Raw genomic sequence first — 18,184 nt, 5'->3', positions numbered from 1 at the left:
CCCCCCACCCTTACAGCCTCACACCAATAACGACAACTTGCATTTATACATGGCGCCCTTCACGCGGGGTAGCGGCCCGGAAACCGGTTCAAACACCCCCACCCAAATCCACGCACCCCCACCCTCATCCTACACCCCCCCCACCCCACCCGACACACACCGTATCCTCTTCCTTACACCGCCCCCCCTCCCCCTCAGCCCCCCCCCTCCCTCCCCCCGCACAGGAGGAAGCCATTTGTCCACTTGAATTCCTTATTTTTCTAAAAATAATTCTTTATTCCATCCTCTCCGGCCCCTTCTCCCCAAACCCTCAACGCTTTGACTGTTTTTCCAGTTTCCCCCTTGACCGGCTCTGGTGCCACACCCTCGGTTAGTGGCTGGTGTTGAATTCCAATCTCCTCCAGCCTCTGGGGGGGGGGGGGGGGGAGGGGAGGGGGTCAGAGAGAGGGAGGGAGGGAGTGGGGAAGGGGCAAATCCCCACCCAGCCTTCTGAGAGCATTGGAGCTATTCTTCACAGGGATTGCACTGTAGTATCCGCTGCGGCCACTGGAGGCATCGACATGTCACGGTACTTGGTCGCCACCTCGTGGCTACAACTGCACACTGCAGCCTCGGCGTTTTCATTCGATGATTCGTTTCACTGGTTCATCCCAGATCCTCAACACCCCCCACCACCCCAAACACCCCACTCCCCCCCTCCCCCCTTCCCCTCCCCTCCTCTCCCTCCCTCCCCCCACCCCAACACCCTACTCGCCAAATCCCACCCCATCCGGACTGAACCAGGAGCACAGATAATTGAGTTATTCTGCAATTGGTCTGTGTAAGGTGTGGGGGTACAGGCTGCGGGGGCGGGGGGGGGGGGGGGGGGGTTGAGGGAGGGGAAAAAGAGAATATTGTGGTGACTGTATAGCTCCTGATGGAAACAGATTTTATTCAGACCTGGAGCAGATTTGCATTTTCCGTACTATTTCCACATTCCCATTCAAAGCCGCTCCCAGTAACTAATAGTGTAACTGTTTCCTGGCTTTTTCGCCAGACAGGTTGGACAGTCTGTGAAGTTTCCTTACTCCGCACGCCTCTGTTTACCCAGCAGTAAAATAGGAACCTGATTGTTAGTCGATTGTTGGATTGCTTTCCGGGGGTAATAATCCCTCAAAAATAAATCCACGACTGATTGTGGGACACTGCTGTGTTTGCAATTGGCCGTCACGTTTTGCCCACAAAATACACGGAGTCGATTCACTTTACAGCATATTCTGTGAAGCATTTTGAGATATCTCAACAAAAGTGCAATGGTTATTATTATAATAAGTCCCCTCGCCCCCCCCCCCATCGCTCTTTGCTTTCAAAACCCAAATCTTTAATCGCCCTGACAGTCACCTCCCTCTCAACCAGTCTCCGCTCTATCTCCGTAAAGTGCTTTGAGGCATTCTCCGACGTGAGCGAAGCTGCGTGAGCGCGAGTTGTCAAATTTCATCCCGACAGCGAGGCTGTGTGTCAGTGCCTGTACCTGTCAGTTACACGTGGAGCTGCTGCTCACAGAGCCTCCAGGGCAGATGAGGGAACTCAAATGTAGCTTCAAATTGGTTTATGTAAGCGATTACTCATGGACGGTCACTCGCTTTGCCTGTGGCACTGCCGCACGCAGGCCGGGTGATATTGGAGCTGACCTTGAGCAGCTTGAGTGGGTATAACCCGCGTTGGCCTCTGTGGGGGTTGGTGTTTGGCAGCGGCAACTGCCCCCAGTTCATGTCATGGCTCAGCCCATCTGCCAGGCGGCCCCAACCCTACCAGAGCTCATCTGTGCACAAGTGGCTGTGAGCTGGGGAGGGGGGGGGGGGGGGGGGCAAGTCCTGGCCTTCACCCACTTTCCTGGCAACCTGGTCCAGTCCTTCAATTACAGCCTAAGGTACAGCCTGACCAGAGCGCTGTGTATCTCTATACAGTAAATCTCACGTCAGTCGGGACCATAACATTTAATATGAGTGAGGTCCGAGTTGCAGTCAAATGTCGTAGAAAATCCGATTCAATCAGTAATCTACACTGAGTTTGCGTAATTTAACGCAGGCGGTAAGTGCACATCCGGTGACGGGTTTAGGCTACATTTCCCGAGACCCAATGCGTCTTCACCCATCGCCGGGTGCCCTCACTTACTGGCAGACGTTGGAATCCCATTGAATTGCGGGAAATTAGGTTCTTTCTGCCCATGCGTCGATGGGTCAGGAAGTAATTTCCCGCGATTCGAAGCCTCCGGTATGTGCGGAAGTAATGGAGGGGTGGGGAGGGGGTGGGGGGGGGCGACGTTATGAGTTAGGAGGTGATTAATACGAGTAGCGCAAAGAAATCCTAAGAGCTTCTGAACGCTACTGATTTACACTATAGCAACGCGCTACGTGAAGCGGCTGACATGCATCCCTGTGTGATTGCCAGGCCAGGCCGCTCTCCCAGGGACAGGGGGGTCGGGCCTGCTGTGTGCTGGGCTGTGGCGCTGGGCTGGGCAGTGGGCTGCGCTGTGGGATCTTAAGGCTGTGTGCTGTGTGAGTGACAGCCCAGTCGGGCTGAATGCTCGGGGATTCAGTGACACGCTCTCCGAGCTCAGTCTCCCCATTGCTCCCCATCGGGAGCCTGGTGAGGCTCACTCACACATTACCTCGTTTTCTGCTTAAACAGATTCTGAATTCGTAGCTGAGAGCCCTGTAAGTAATGCGTCGCCAGGGAAATGCAGGGGTCAGAGTCACAGAGACCCCCCCCCTCCTCATGAATGATGCAGAAACAGCAGTGTGTATCTGACTGTAAATCAGTGTGTGCGTGTGTGTATCTGTGTGTATGTGTGGACTTCCTTCCCTCTGCCTCTTCTTGTCCCCTCGTTATCTGTCTTTATCCAGCTCCGCTATCCACAAACTCCCAACAAATTCAGAGCTTCTGCCACCCTTATCCCTAAACTCCATCCCCGCTCCCTGGTCAGCCCAGTCCTCACCTGCCTAGCACAGATGGATTGATTTTAAGATCCTCACGCTCATCAAATCCCTTTACGCCTTGGCACCTCCCAACCTCTCCGAGCCGCTTACTCCCCAATCCACCACCCGCCACCTCTGCTCGACTGGCTCCGGCCTCCTGCTTGTCGCTCATCCTCTCCGTTCCACCGAAACTCTGCAAGACTCTCGCCAACCTGTGCTGAATACTCTCTATCTCCATCCCGTTGTCTGTCCCCATCTATGGCTCGGTTGCTGCCCCCCTGAAATCCCATTGCTTTTCATTGTTTCAGGTTATTTCTGCCGTGTCCCGTCTCTCCCATCACAGCATCGCCCAGAACAAAGGGATCAGGTGAGACACAGCCTGTTAGCGTGTTCCATGTTGGCGTGGGGGGGCCGTTGGCATGGGGGGGCGTTGGCGGTCGGGGAGATTTGGTGGGGGCCGGGCTCTTGACGGCTGCTGTGTTGCTCTCAGGCCGTTCCCCTCAGAGGAGACCGTGGAGAATGATGACGATGTATACCGGAGCCTGGAGGAGCTGGCGGAGTGAGTGCCTAGCGAGTCCACATGGGGGAGTGGTGGGGGGGCTGGCAGGAGTGTGAGGTGTGCGGGGGGGGGGGGGGGCGAGATATGAGCATCTCTCGGGGCAAATGACCTCCGCAAATCAGCCGGGGAGCGAGTGTTTACTGATGTTTTAAACAGTTGGTAAATTTCACTTGTAGATTCCCACTCCTGTAAATTCTCATTAGTTACTGACAGAAACAGAACTGAGACTCCATGTACCCTGGGCCCCAGCTCACACACACACACACACACACACACGATTGAAGGGGTATCGGGAAAGAATGGGGGAGTGGGACAGTTTGGGCAGCTCTTCCAAAGAGCTGGCGCGGGCACGATGGGCCGAACGGCCTCCTTCTGTGCTGTAATATTCAATGATCTATGATATTCTGTGAAGCCCTTTGAGACATGTGAACGACGTGATATGGTGCTATATCAAATGCAAGGATTAATTATTATAATTACAGCAGGGGGCAGGGAGGGTGTGTGAGCCCCACGAGTGTAGGAATAACTCCTGGCGACCTGTCCGGTCACAGCCTCAGTCAGGCTTCAAATATTACGTACAGACACACGAGGCAGAGAATGGGACAGGCAGGTTCCTAATGCCACGTACGATTGCTAATGACTCTGTAACTCATGTCATTGTAAAGTGATGGGAGCATTTAGAGGATACCAGCCCTGCAATTTTACCCTGGGATTGAATTAAATAGTAATGTAATAAATAAATCACCATTAAATAATAATTATTCCTTACTGGCAGTGGAAGGAAGATTAACAATTACTTCTGACCACGTCTGTCACAGTTAATTCTGTGGCTTGTGTCAGATTAACACGGTGTTGCTCTGTCTCAACCTCTCATAGAATAGAATCGTAGAATATTTCAGCAAAGAAGGAGGCCATTCGGCCCATCGGGTCTGTGCCGGTTCTTTGTAAGAGATCGGTACCCACTGCCCCACTCTTTCCCCATAATCCTTTTCCTCTTTCGAGTACTTTTCCGCGGGCTTTTTCTCCGAATGTTTTTAAAAACGTTTCCTGACAAAAAGTCTGTGTGTTCACGTGGAAGCTGAAGAGGGGATGGCAGTGTGGTCAGTGTGAGAGAGGGGACTTTCTCTCTCCTGGTTAACAATCCACCCAAATAAATAGGTCCATCACTTCTTGGCCGTTTGTGGGATGTTGAGATGCACAAATTGGTGACCACCCACCCCCCCCCCCCAACTATAACTCCCCCAACCCCCTCCCATCCCCCGGGCCTCTGATCTGTCCTGTTTTGCAGTGAGCACGACCTGGGGGAGGATATCTATGACTGTGTGCAGTGCGACGACGATGGGGATGATATTTACGAGGACATCATCAAGGTGGAGGTTCGGCAGCCGATGGTGAGCGCAGCGCTGAGCGCAGTAACTGTGCGATGTGACAGGCCCGCGTGTCGGCTCCGCGTGTCAGACCTGTGTGTGTGTGTGTGTGTCTGACCCCCGCCTGTTTGTCGCCCCCCCCCCCCCCCCCCTCCACGTGTTGGGCTCCTGTGTTGTGCAGTGATTTACTGAGGCTGTTTGTCTTTCTGAATGCTGCAGATCCGCTACATGCAGGTAAGAGGGGAACACTGACTTGCCACTGAATGTGGTCCTCGTGTTACGTGGTGCTGTTTCTGTGTATCCCTGTGCTTGTGTGCGTGTGTGGGTGTGTGTGTGAGTGCATTTGTACGTGTGCATGATTGCGTGTGAGTGCGTGCGTGTGAGTGAGCGCGTGTGAGTGTCAATGCGCGAGTGAGTGTGTTTGTGTAAGTGAATGTTAGTGAGTGAGTGTGTTTGAGTGAGTGAGTGTGAGCGAGTGAGTGAGTGTGTTTGTGTGAGTGAGTGTGTTTGTGTAAGGGAGTGTTAGTGAGTGAGTGAGTGTGTTTGAGAGAGTGAGTGTGTTTGTGTGAGTGAGTGTGTCTGCTTGAGTGAGTGAGTCTGAGTGAGTGCGCGTGAGTGAGTGAGTGAATGTGTTAGTATGAGTGTGAGTGGGTGTCAGTTTGTGAGCGAGTGTTAGCGAGTGAGCCTTTGGGGGCAGGGAGTTGGAGTGGGGTCGGAGTTTGTCACAGCCCGGGCTGCTGACCGCATTGCTGCTCACTCTCTACAGAAGATGGGAATGACGGAGGACGACAAGCGTAATTGCTGCCTCCAGGAGATACAAGAGACCGAGGCCAAATACTACAAGACCCTGGAGGACATTGAAAAGGTCAGGGTCCTCTCCCGATCCGTCTGTCTTTACACCCCACCCTCCTCCTCAACCATCCCAGTGCTCACCTCCACTCTCCTCTCGTTCCCCCCCCATCCTCTCCTCCCCTTCCCCCCCACTCCTCTCCTCCGCTTTGTAACACTGTCACTCTGTGAATTGCAGAATTACATGATCCCATTGAAAGGTGTCCTGAACCCTCAGGAGATGGAGAGCATCTTTATCAACCTAGAGGTAATGTCACAGCATCCTGTGTCGTGGGTGGGGCGAGGGGAGGGGAGACTGACCTCTGACTTCTAAGGGTTGTGTCTATTTCAGGAGCTGATCAAGGTTCACTCGAATTTCCTACGAGCCATCGATCAGGCCATCATGTCCGGGGGCAACACGCTGCACAAAGTCTTCCTGGACTTCAAGGAGCGGTGAGAACCAGGGGGCAAAGGGGGGCTGCTCAACGTGGGGGGGTGGGGGCGGTGTGGGGGGTGCAGTGAACTTTGCTGGGGAAGAATTGCTCAATGTCTGACGTGCTCGCTCTCCCCCCCCCCACCCCCTCTTCTCCCACCCCCTCTCTCTCTCCCCCCTTCTCTCTCTCGCTTCCCCTCTCTCACTCCCCCCCCCCCGCCTCCCCTCTCCCTTCCTCTCTCTCACTCACCACACCCCACCACCCCCTCTCTTTCCCTCTCTCTCTCCGCACGTCTAGGCTGCTTATTTACGGCAAGTACTGCAGTATGATGGAGAACTCACAGAAAACACTGGACCACCTGCTCAATGTTCGGGAGGAGCTTCGAAACAAAATTGAGGTTGAAAACCTGGAAATAACAGGGAAAAGTGGTGCTGGGTGTGGGGGTGGAGCAGTGCGTGTGTGTGAGTGTGAGTGTCTGCAGAGATTTACAGCACTTAAGCAATCCACTCGTACCAAAGTTTTACTCCTTGCGGCAGGTGTTTTGCATGTGTGTGTGTGTGTTGATAGTGGACGGTGTGTGTGTTTGTGTTGATGGTGACTGTGTGTGTGTTGATGGTGACTGTGTGTGTGTGTGTTGATGGTGACAGTATATGTGTGTGTGTGTGTGTTGATGGTGTGTGTGTTGATAGTGATCGTGTGTGTGTTACAGGAATGTACCAAGAAGGTGCAGGAGGGTAAGTTCAAACTGCAGGACCTGCTGGTGGTGCCGATGCAGAGAGTCTTAAAGTACCACCTGCTGTTAAAGGTGAGGGTCAGCGTCATCTGGTAATGATGGTGGGGGGGGGGGGGGCGCAGGAGGGGGGGGGTTGTAATCATCATAATAATGATGATTATATTCCTTGCATTTGATATAGCGCCTTATCATGCCGTTCAGACGTCTCAAAGCGCTTGATAGAATATATTGTAAAGTGGATTGACCTCAAGGTGGGAATGTCCTGCTGTTTGTCTCTCTCTCTCTCTCTCTCACACTCTCTTTCTCTCTCTGCACCCTCAGGACTTGCTGAGCTACTCGAAGGAGCGAGCGGAGCAGCAGCAGCTGAAACAGGCACTGGAGGCCATGGAGGTGAGGGTGTGCGAGGATGTGACTGGCCACGTGTGCGAGGGTGTGACTGGTCACGCGTGCGAGAGCGGGACCGGTACATTCAACAAGGTGTCAACCTGACTCAGGCGTGGCGAGGGTTCGAAGCACATGTTGGGACTGAATGGCGCGGGGGGGCGGGGGGGGAGAGCTCTGCGTTGGTTGGAGGTGCCGTACTTCGAATGAGGCGTTAAACCGAGGTCCTGACTGTGTCTGGTCAAAAGGGAAAGAGGAAGGAGTTTTTCCCCTGGTATCCTGGTCAACAATCCTCCAGATAGCATTGGTATCTCACCTTCTGGCTGTTTGCGGAAGTGCTTTGGGACATCTCGATGATGTGAGGAGGCGATGGATCCAACGCAAAGCTTGTTGTTATTTAGCACCGATGATATGTACAAATATTGCCATCTAGAAGGCTGATAGAGACTGCGTCTCACTCAGACAGAAACAGGACCACGTGTAGCTGAACGTGCGATGGACTGAGAGCGCGAGGGCCTGCGGGTTTGAGGGGCTGAGGGTGAGCGTACCAGGGGAGGGCTAAGCGTGCGAGGGGAGGGGCTGAGTGTGCAAGGAGCTGAGCGTGTTCTCTGTACCAGGACCTGGCCATGTACATCAATGAGGTGAAACGAGACAACGAGACTTTGAAGAAAATCGGGGAGTTCCAGTGCTCGATCGAGAATCTGGTCAGTTGACCCCCCCACCCGGTTGTGGCCGGTTGGGGAGTTTGGGGCTGGGTTTGGGGGGTAGGAAGGGTTGGGGCTGGGTTGGGGGAGGGGTGAGGCCGGGTTGAGCGGGAGGGGTGGTTGGAGCAGAGTGGGGTTCGGGTTGGGGGAGGGGAGGGTGGGGCATGTTTGGGATGGGAGGGGGTCTTTGGGCCGGGCCATATGGTGTCTCACATCCACTCTGCCTGTAGCAAACGTCGCTGGTAACGTACGGGAGACCGAAGATTGACGGGGAACTGAAAGTTTGCTCCATCATCAACAGGACCAAACAGGACCGGTGAGGACCTCACCCAAGGGGGCGGGGCTCAGTGCCAGGGCCGGGGCTTGTGCCGGGGTAGGACTCAGGGATGGGGGGGGGCAGTGCCAGGGGCGGGACTCAGGGTTGGGGCTCAGTACCGGGGTGGTGTTGAGGTTGAGGCTCAGTGTTGGGGGTGGGCTTTGGGGGCGGAACTCAGTGCTGGGGTGGGGCTGGGTGTTGGGGGTGGGGCTTGGTGCCGGGGGCGGTGCTCGATGTTGGGGCTGGGGCTCAGTGCTGGGGCGGTATTGGAGGTGGGGCTCGGTGTTGGGTGTGGGCTTTGAGGGCGGGACTCAGTGCTGGGGTGGGGCTGGGAGTGGGGCTCAGTCCCAGGGTGCTGTTGAGGGTGAAGCTCGGTGTTGGGAGTGGGGCTCAGTGTCTGGGCTGATGACTGTTTCCGCTCCAGGTACCTCTTTCTGTTTGACAAGGCCGTGATCGTGTGTAAACGGAAGGGATATAACTATGAGCTGAAGGAGATCATTGACCTGCAGGCACATAAAATGAGCGACGACCCAATGAACAACAAGGATGTGCGGAAGGTACTAACCAGAGAGGCTGGGCACTGTGTGAGCAGCTGNTTTTTTTGGTCAGCCGGGTATCTGGAAACCCATCCAAACCAAACTCAGAATTCCATGCATCCCACCTAACCATGGAAATCCCAGAGATAGTTTGTTGGAATGGAATGCGCTCTCTCTCTCCCTGGAGGGACGCAGCCCGTTTACCTAATTCCAGTGGGTATCAGGAGCAGGTTGGCAAGAGCCAAGGCTTGGGGGAGCCCAGAGTGTGCGTTGGGATTACTGCTGGAGTCTGACCAGCTAAAACAGCATAGCTTGCCATTGAGAGCGCCGTCTGGCAAACGTTCCCACTTGTTAGGGCTTTGGCTGGCAGGGTTAACGGGAGCTGAGTGGGATGACTCTCTGCCCCCAGTGACTGCTCTGCCCTTCCAAGTCCCGCCGATGAGCCAGGCTGGGCCGTGCTGTGCTGTCATCAGCGGTGCCCTGAACACTGGGGACCCTCCTGGCTCAAGACTGTCACAGAGGGTGGGCTCGATTCTGACATTCCGTTACGAAACACCCACCCCCCCACCCCCCCCAAGGAGCAAGTCAAGAGTCCGAGTGCTTGTGGCTGAGATGATTAAGTTGAGAGCTGTGCTGTGTTGACTGATCTCTCCTCTGTTTCATGCCTCCCAAGTCCCACGGGAAGATGGTGAGTAGCGGTTTACAGGGTGATGATCACGGGACACATGAGGTCAAGGACTGGTCCATGTGTTATTTCGGGGTTCTCCATGTCATGGATACATTGACACAGATCATATGGCCCGGAAACAGGCCATGCAGCCAGGGCTAACTAGCTCATGCTGGTGTTTATATCCACATGACTTTATCTGGAGGTGGGGGGGGGGTGGTGTTATTGGGGTTCAGCAAGCACAGTGACCCCTCTATAAGCCGGCTCTCTCCTTTCTCTCTGGCAGTGGTCGTATGCATTTTACTTGATCCACCTGCAAGGCAAACAAGGCTTCCAGTTCTTCTGTAAAACAGAGGAGATGAAGAGGAAATGGATGGAACATTTTGAAATGGCGCTGTGAGTCTCAGTCCTCCCCTTCTCCTCTCCTTCCCTCGCTCTCTGCTCCCCTCAGCTTGGCCTCGCTCTCCCCTTGCCTCGGGCTCTCTCCTTCCCCTCCCATCCCTAAGGCGAGGGAAGGGAGACCGAGGCGAGGAGCCAGTGATGGGGGAGTGATGTGCAACCCATTTCTTTTCAGGTCGAACATCAAGCCAGAGAAGGGAACGGCCAATTCACACAACTTCCACATGTCAACCTTCGACAAGTTTACTAACTGCAAAGCCTGCACGATGCTGCTCAGGTTACAGTGCATAACTCTCTATGTGTGTAGGTGTGAGTGTCTCTTTTTCTGTGCTGTCTGTTGTGTGTGTGTATGTCTCTCTCTCAATGCTGCCTGTTGTGTTTGTGTGTGTGTCTGTCTCTCTCTCACTCTGTGCTGCCTGTTTTGTGTGTGTGTCTGTCTCTCTCTCTATGCTGCCCTTGCTCTGGGTGGATTGACTTTGTCGCTGAGCTCTGATGCCTGTCTTGTCCTCTCCGCAGAGGGATCTTTTACCAGGGATACATCTGCTCAAAGTGCGGAGCTGAGGCACACAAGGAATGCCTGGAGACCACGGCACAGTGCATGGCATGTACGGACCCTCGCCTCGCTCCTCATCCCCAGGGGCAAATGTGGGCAAGCGCTGCGATTGGGGCATGTGCCAGGGCACAGTGCCATTGGGTTGCGAGTTGCTATGTCTCTGTGTGTCTGTGTGTGGCTGTGGCTGGGATGTGTGGCTCTGTCGCTGTGGCTGTGTGTGACTGCAATCTCAGTATGTGTGTGTGTCTCTGTGTGGCTGTGTCTATGTGTGTCTGTGGCTGCGGCTGTGTCATGGTGTCTGTGTATGGCTGTGTCTGTGTGTGGCTGTGTCATGGTGTCTGTGTGTGGCTGTGTCATGGTGTCTGTGTGTGGCTATGTCTGTGTCATGGTGTCTGTGTGTGGCTGTGTCTGTGTGTGGCTGTGTCTGGGGTGTGATTCGCTGTGTTTAATTTAATGACTTGTAGACATGTAATTTAATGAATCTTTTAATTTAATGAATTGTTTTTTTTTCAGACTCTTCCATAGATGATGAGGTAAGTTACACCCAATCTGTGGGGGTTGTCTCATTGGGAAGTGGGTGGGGGTCTCTGCGGGTGGGGGTGGGTGGAGAAAGAACCTTGCCGGGGGTGGGAAGTGGTGGGGGGAGACGTAGTAGCCATTTCCGCTAACAACCCTTTGCCTTTTGTCTCCAGGATCGAGGACAACCTCCCTCGGAAGGTAAGAAGGAGACTCTGTGCCGAGGGGGTTTGTGGGGTTGGGGGGGTGAGAGTGGGTGGAGATGGCTGGGGTGGAAGGGAGGGGTGAGATTGGGGGGAGATGACTGGGGTGAGAGTGGGGGGAGATGGCTGGGGTGGGGGGTTGGGGTGAGAGTAGGGGGAGATGGCTGGGGTGGGGGTATGGGTTGAGAGTGGGGGGAGATGGCTGGGGTGGGGGTGTGGGGTGAGAGTGGGAGGAGATGATTGGGGTGGGGGGTTGGGGTGAGAGTAGGGGGAGATGGCTGGGGTGGGGGTTGGGGTGGGGTTGGGGGGAGATGGCTGGGGTGGGGGGTTGGGGTGGGGTTGGGGAGATGGAGAGTAGGGGGAGATGGCTGGGGTGGGGAGTTGGGGTGGGGGTTGGGGTGAGAGTGGGAGGAGATGACTGGGGTGGGGGGGTGGGGTGAGAGTGGGCGAAGATGGCTTGGGTGGTGGGTGAGATGTGTTGGAGCCAGATTTCCCTTTGTAAAGTTTTGTGTAAAGTTCACACCTCTCGCTGCTGGTCTCCTCTCCACGTCACCTTCTCAAACTCTCCCCTTGCCATCTTCCCCGCTCCACCGTCCACGCGCTCCAGCTCAGCCGAAACTTCATAGCCCGTGTCCTCGCCCGCACCAGTCTCCACACGTCCCTCACCCCAATCCTCGCCAGCCTCCACTGACCCCCTCTCTCTCTCTGAAGGGACCGAGAACAAGCTCCTCACCGCCACAGTCCAGTCCAGCATCTCCCAACCTCTCTGACTTGCACAGACCCCTCTCCCCCACGCTCTCCCCTTTGCTCAGCTAACACAGGCCAGTGTGTGCCCCCCCCCCCACCCCCTCTGCTCCGGGCCACCATCGGCGGCCGTGCCTTCAGTCACTACACTGTGTGTACAGTGTTTAAAAAAAAGTTATTGTTCGGTCACTCAATCCTCAACTGTTTGTGGGACACTAACAATTGGCCGCTGCGTTTCGCACACAAAATATGCAGTCAAATCACATTACAGTATATTCTGTGAAGCGCTTTGAGACGTCTCAATGATGCGATAAGGCGCTGTGTCAAATACTAGCATTATTATTATTATTACATCCCTAACCTGTGGAGCTTTGGCCCCATTCCAGCCGCCTCGCCCCCTTTTATCTGCCTTTAAATCCCTTCTTAAAACTTACTTCTTTGCTCCCCCAACTATGGTCACCTCCCCCTCCCTTTCTCCCACACTCGGGGTCCACCCCTGCCTCTGCACAGCGTTCCCAGACGCTATCCTGCACGAATGGCCATTAGTTGTTATTTTTGTTCTAATTGTTGCTGCTGTTTATGTTGAAGGACCTAAAATGGTGGCGCTGCGGAGCTACCAGGGCATCCCCCCACCCCTGCCGCCTGGGAGATCATCGCTCAGCTTCCAGTCCGGAGACACGCTCGAGCTGCTGAAGGGAGACCCCGACTCTGCCTGGTGGGAGGTCAGGGTCCTGTGCTATGTGACTGGGGCTGTAACGGGGGGTGGAGTATGGGGGTTGGGGGCTGTGTGGGGGTGTAACAGTGGCGGGAGTTGGGTGGGGGGGTCTGAGGTGTGAACGGGAGCTTTACTGATTGCTGTAACGGGTCGCGCTGCTGCTGTTCCAGGGACGACTGATTCAGACGAAAAAGACGGGCTACTTTCCCAGCTCTGCAGTCAAGCCGTGCCCTGTGGGTCAGCAAGTGAGTCAGCAAGTGTGTGGCATGTGTCACATGTGGCGTGTCTGAGGTCTGTGTGTGTGCGTGTGAGCGCATGTGGCTGGCGTGTTTGGTGCTGTGTTGTTCGAGACTAATCGCTGTTCTCTTTTACTCCAGCATATTAACAGGCGGGACTCTGACTATAGCGCCTACTCCTGGTAAGTGCTGGTCTTGCGATCATCTGGCGCAGAGTACAGCAAACTAATGTGTGTGGGGGGAGTGGGGTGGGGGGGCCACGTGACTGCAGTGCTGTTGTGATTGCAGCAGACGACTTATTATACCATCACTGGAGGATACAGTGAGCAGGATCGCCTGTCGGTCTGTCGGTCGGTGGTCGGCCTCTGTCCTGACCACACTGAGCCATGTGTTGGGTGTTGTCTGCAGGTTTGCTGGGAATCTGGAGCGGGGCCAGGCAGACATGTTGCTCAAAGCCCACATCAGTGGCACTTACCTGATCCGGGAGAGGACAGCCGAGGCCGAGAGATTCGCCATCAGCATCAGGTCAGTGGGGTGGGGGGGGCGATAAGTGGGGTGGGGGGGGCACACACTGGGGTTGATGACTGATCCCCCTAGGTCTCCTCGTCTCGTAGCCCACAACTCGTGGTTCTCTGGTGTTCGGGTGTTTAAGGCTTTCCCTCTGACCCACACCCTCCTCTTCGCAGGTTCAACGATGAGGTGAAGCACATTAAAGTGGTGGAAAAAGACAACTGGATCCACATCACTGAGGCCAAGAAATTTGAAAGCCTCTTGGTACGTGACTGTGGCTGTGGCTGTGTCTGTGTCTGCGCCACTGTTTGTATCTGTGCTACTTGCTGTGTCTGTATCTCCCTCTCTATCTGTGTCCCTCGCTGTGTCTGTATCTCTCTCTCTGTGTCTGTGTCCCTCGCTGTGTCTGTATCTCTCTCTCTGTGTCTGTGTCCCTCGCTGTGTCTGTATCTCTCTCTCTGTGTCTGTGTCCCTCGCTGTGTCTGTATCTCTCTCTCTGTGTCTGTGTCCCTCGCTGTGTCTGTATCTCTCTCTCTGTGTCTGTGTCCCTCGCCGTGTCTGTATCTCTCTCTCTGTGTCTGTGTCCCTCGCTGTGTCTGTATCTCTCTCTCTGTGTCTGTGTCCCTCGCTGTGTCTGTATCTCCTTCGCTGTGTCTGTATCTCCCTCTGTGTCTGTGCCCCTCGCTGTGTCTGTATCTCTCCCTGTGTTTGTGTCTTTGCCCCGCGCTGTGTCTGTGTGATAACTTGTAAACTGTTTGATGACAGGAGCTGGTGGAATATTACCAGGTACATTCCCTGAAGGAGAGCTTCAAACAGTTAGACACCACACTGCGTTACCCCTACAAGCACAGAGAACACCACACCTTGCCGAAATCCAACAACCGGGCTTCAGGTACTGACCCGCGCTGCCTCTAACCTGCGCTGACACTGACCTGCGAGTGTGGACGGACAGTGTCGAGGGAGCTCTACAGGGCCAGGGGGGGCAGTGCGAGTGTCGGGGTGGGGGTCAGCTTGTGGGGAGGGGCAGTGTGTGCACATCATGGGGAGTGGGGGGTAGTATGCAGGGCTGGGGAGTGTGGGGGCGGTGGGGGCAGCGTGGGAGTCTGGGGGCGAACATTAGGGGGGGGGAGCAGCGGTGGGGGAGACATCGTGAGGGGGGAGACATTGTGAGAGGGATGCAGTGTGGATGGTGGGGGGTTGGGGGGGGATCAATGTGAGGTGGGGGGCAGTGTGGGAGTGGGGGGAGGACATTGCGAGTGGGGGTGGCGGTGGGGTGGGGAGGGGGTTGCAGTTTGCCGCTGTGCTCTGCTGCTTCTGTCACTGTGCCTCTGGCCTCTCTCTCCGCTCACTGTGCACTGACTGACCTGCTCCTCTCTCTAACCCCCCACAGCCGCTTGCTACAACTTTTCTTTTCTCAGCCCTCAGGCCTTCAACGCTGTGCCTCACACTCCAGCTCCTCTCTGGTCAGGTACTGACAGCTTGCGTTCTCCCTCTCACTGAGCGTGTAAACTGGAGTGGGGGGGAAGAGGGAGGAGGGGGGGAAGACAGCCGAGCACAGGGCTGAGCCATCACTGCGTGTGTGTGTGTGTGTGTGTGTGTGTATGTATGTGGGGGTGTGGGTGAGTGTTCGGTTGGGTTTGGAGGCTGCAGATGTACACATATCGTTGAGTTTAATGGTTTGCTTGTTTTACCTCCGACCAGTTTTCACTCCCCGCCCCATTGCAATGGCAACGGCACGCTATAACTTTGCCGCCCGGGACATGCGGGAGCTGTCTCTGCGGGAAGGAGACACGGTGAAAATCTACAGCAAGATAGGCGGAGACCAGGGCTGGTGGAAAGGAGAAGCAAACGGCAGGGTGAGTGAGTGCTGAAACTGCAGGGAATCCCTGACCGCAAGCAACACGGGCTGGTCTTGGTAGCAGCGGAGTTCTCCCTAATGTAGTGCTTAGCGCAGCGAAATAATAACTTGGTCACTCAATTCACGACGGTTTGTGGGACACTTGCTGTGCGCAGTTGGCTGCTGCGTTTCGCCCACCAAATACACAGGCAATTCACTTTACAATATATTCCTGTGAAGCACTTTGAGACGTCTCAACGATGTAATAATGCACAATATCAAATGCAAGGATTATTATTATATATTGTAATACAACCCAGATAGCCTGGCAGCTCACTCCATTACTATCACATTAGGAATAAACCTAATTTATAAGCTGCATAGAAACACAATCGCAAGAGAACTAGTTACTTACCTGTCACTGCAGTGAGGGTCTCAGAGATTCACTGACGGGAGCGACGGGCTGGAGAACATAAGGTAAACCGGATGGACCTTTGGGTCTTCTATCGTCCAACATGGTTTACCATGTCTATCCGGTTTACCTTCCACTATCCTGGCATTTGCTTGCACGTGTCGCGTTCCAAACAGTTAGCTGTACGGCACTGCAATGGGGGAAACGTCCGAATAAAGGCTGAGGTTTGAGGTGGTCCGTGGCTCTGGTGTGCGGGCCAGTATAAAGGCAGTGACTGACGGCTGTCCCCTCTCCCCGGCTCTGTGCAGGTTGGCTGGTTCCCTTCCACCTACGTGGATGAAGAGGTGGGTCAGTAGCTGACTGTGTCTCGGATGCGAGGACGTTTCGTTTGCACAAGAGACGCTGGACCCAGAGGACAATTCGCTGCTTCTCAACCCACACACCCCACCCTCTCACCACCTCCCCACACGACAGACGGACATTTGATGGTCGGACATTCGTTTCAACGTTTTGAGCATGGTGCCCGGGAGAGTGCGAGGGAGAAAGGGAGGGTGTGAGCGAGGAAGCCCTTCTGTTGTATATAAATTCCTTTTCCAGAATGTTCAGTCTGAATCGCAGCAAAATTCCTGGTAACCGCCCGGGTGGTGATGTGCGTGATTGCACACGGGTGACGCGTGCGTGTATTCACGTGTGCACGACCCTCGTATGTGCGCGCGTGCGCGCATGAGGGAGTATCTGCGGGAAATGGGGACGTGCGCACGCGCGCGTGTGTACGTGTGCATGATATGTATGTAACGAATGTGCCAACATGCGTGTGTGCGCGTGTCCGTGAAGAGTGTTTTTTTTTCTAAATAACTTGTAATTATTTTACAAAGACAAATGCCACAATGTGAATGTGAATAGTGGGGGAAGTGCCCTGTGCCGATGCCGGTGTATATATTTGGGTTGATTGTGGGTGATGCAGAATGATGACTGACTGTGCTCCAGAATGAGATATACTGTAAATTCTTACCCGTCAGGCAATGCACTAACACACAGCAGGGAGGGGGAGGGTGCGGGGTTGGGGGGTGCTGGGGGTTGGGGGTGCTGGGGAGCGGGACTGCACAGGGCGGTGTGGATCTGTGTCTCTTGGTTCTCGGATGAGTCAATTTCACTGCCCCGGACCTCATGCGCGGGTGGACAGCGCCTTCTGCGAGCGCGGGGAGGGAGGGGTTGGGAGTACATGCGCAGGTGCCACGCGAAGGGGCTCAAGGGTTCATGTGTGGGCGCGCAGAGACCAGGACCGTCCAAACAATGCTCCCACGCAGGGTGTTTAACAGCAAATAAAGGGAAAATTTTTGAGTCAATGGAAGTGTTGTTGTCTCGAATGCTGTGGTGCGGAGAGTGTCAGACAGAGACACGAGAGGAGTAACCTCAGTCACTGAATACCTGACGGCAACTAAGAATTTTTATTTCGTTCTTTCCAGCATCTGCAGTACTTTTTGTTCAACCTTTGAGCAGATTGACATTGAACCCTACGCCACAGGCAGCCTGACCTTGGACCTGCTGACAATGTTGAAACCAATCCTGACTTCTCACCAAAGCGCAGGCAGATAAGCTGCTCGTGTTCACTTCTGCACTGAGCTGCCTCTCTGTCGGGTGACCAGCGACTGCATTCCAGCCTCCCTGGTGCTGACGGAGGAGCTGAGGGCAGTGAGTTCCAGGTTTCACACGCACCAGGCAATGCCTTGCCACAACTCAGCTTGGCTCCCTGCCATCTCGACCACGTGATTAAGGCGCTATATCAAATGCAAGAATTATTATTATTATTACTACTACGGTTGATGGGATTTCTGGCTTTAATAACGAGGTGATGTCCCAGTCATATAAGACCTCGGGGTAGAATTCATTGGATACCGTGTTCGGTTTTGGGCCTCTAATCACAGGAAGGATAAACCAGCGTTGGAATGGTGTCCCACGACAGTCACTACATTAATACCTGAACTGAAGGGGGTTACAGCACAACCTACATTTAATTATAATAACAATAATCCTTGCCTTTGATATAGCACCTTATCATGTCTCCGAGAGGTCTCAAAGCACTTCACTGTAAAGTGAATTGACTGGATACTTTGCGGGCGAAAGATGGCAGCCAATTGTGCCCAGCAAACAGTCGTGTCTCTCACACTCGCACTCCTCTCACACACGCGTACACACACACACCGAGAGGTCCGAGTGGGAAGGAGAATTAAAGTGACAAGCGACCGGAAGCTCAGAGTTGCACTTGCAGACGGAACGGAGGTGTTCGGCAAAGCAATCACCCAATCTACGCTTGGTCTCCCCGATGTAGAGGAGACCACATTGTGAGCAGCGAGTACCATATATTAGGTTAGTGGAAGTCCATCTAAATTGCTGTCTCACCCGGAAGCAGTGTTTGGTGCCCTGGACAGTGGTATGGGAGGAGGTGGATGAGTAGATGTGGCATCTCCTGCGCTGGCATGGGAAGGGGGGGTGGGGGAGAGGAGAGCAGGTGTTAGTGATGGTGGAGGAGGTGGATCAGGGAGTCACGGAGGAGCTGTCCCTTTGGAATGCTGAGAG

At 54.5% G+C, this 18,184-nt stretch overlaps 1 protein-coding gene across 8 annotated transcripts in view; it reads left to right on the top strand.

The window, feature by feature from the left end:
* vav2 (vav 2 guanine nucleotide exchange factor) overlaps positions 1-16,953 on the top strand; it is a 37,949-nt gene extending 20,996 nt beyond the window's left edge. For 2 of the 8 annotated variants that reach the window (XM_042337508.1, XM_042337514.1), the window contains 28 exons: positions 3,266-3,324; positions 3,448-3,516; positions 4,805-4,907; positions 5,103-5,117; positions 5,650-5,748; positions 5,911-5,979; positions 6,064-6,164; positions 6,443-6,542; positions 6,855-6,950; positions 7,200-7,268; positions 7,877-7,963; positions 8,194-8,279; positions 8,704-8,836; positions 9,489-9,503; positions 9,769-9,878; positions 10,057-10,158; positions 10,398-10,486; positions 10,948-10,967; positions 11,127-11,151; positions 12,486-12,619; positions 12,783-12,857; positions 12,990-13,030; positions 13,257-13,373; positions 13,535-13,622; positions 14,124-14,250; positions 14,749-14,826; positions 15,060-15,214; positions 15,916-16,953. In XM_042337508.1, coding sequence (XP_042193442.1) covers positions 3,266-3,324; positions 3,448-3,516; positions 4,805-4,907; positions 5,103-5,117; positions 5,650-5,748; positions 5,911-5,979; positions 6,064-6,164; positions 6,443-6,542; positions 6,855-6,950; positions 7,200-7,268; positions 7,877-7,963; positions 8,194-8,279; positions 8,704-8,836; positions 9,489-9,503; positions 9,769-9,878; positions 10,057-10,158; positions 10,398-10,486; positions 10,948-10,967; positions 11,127-11,151; positions 12,486-12,619; positions 12,783-12,857; positions 12,990-13,030; positions 13,257-13,373; positions 13,535-13,622; positions 14,124-14,250; positions 14,749-14,826; positions 15,060-15,214; positions 15,916-15,963 — 2,310 coding nt within the window. In that variant the 3' untranslated portion in view covers positions 15,964-16,953. The remainder of the gene's footprint in view (positions 1-3,265; positions 3,325-3,447; positions 3,517-4,804; positions 4,908-5,102; positions 5,118-5,649; positions 5,749-5,910; positions 5,980-6,063; positions 6,165-6,442; positions 6,543-6,854; positions 6,951-7,199; positions 7,269-7,876; positions 7,964-8,193; positions 8,280-8,703; positions 8,837-9,488; positions 9,504-9,768; positions 9,879-10,056; positions 10,159-10,397; positions 10,487-10,947; positions 10,968-11,126; positions 11,152-12,485; positions 12,620-12,782; positions 12,858-12,989; positions 13,031-13,256; positions 13,374-13,534; positions 13,623-14,123; positions 14,251-14,748; positions 14,827-15,059; positions 15,215-15,915) is intronic. The other 6 variants (XM_042337509.1, XM_042337512.1, XM_042337510.1 and 3 more) reach the window with 6 other exon arrangements.
* The last annotated feature ends 1,231 nt before the right edge of the window (positions 16,954-18,184 follow it).

Source organism: Callorhinchus milii, unplaced genomic scaffold (genome assembly GCF_018977255.1).
Source record: "Callorhinchus milii isolate IMCB2004 unplaced genomic scaffold, IMCB_Cmil_1.0 Scaffold8, whole genome shotgun sequence".
Taxonomy (NCBI): domain Eukaryota; kingdom Metazoa; phylum Chordata; class Chondrichthyes; order Chimaeriformes; family Callorhinchidae; genus Callorhinchus; species Callorhinchus milii.
This window is presented reverse-complemented; position numbering and strand designations above follow the sequence as displayed.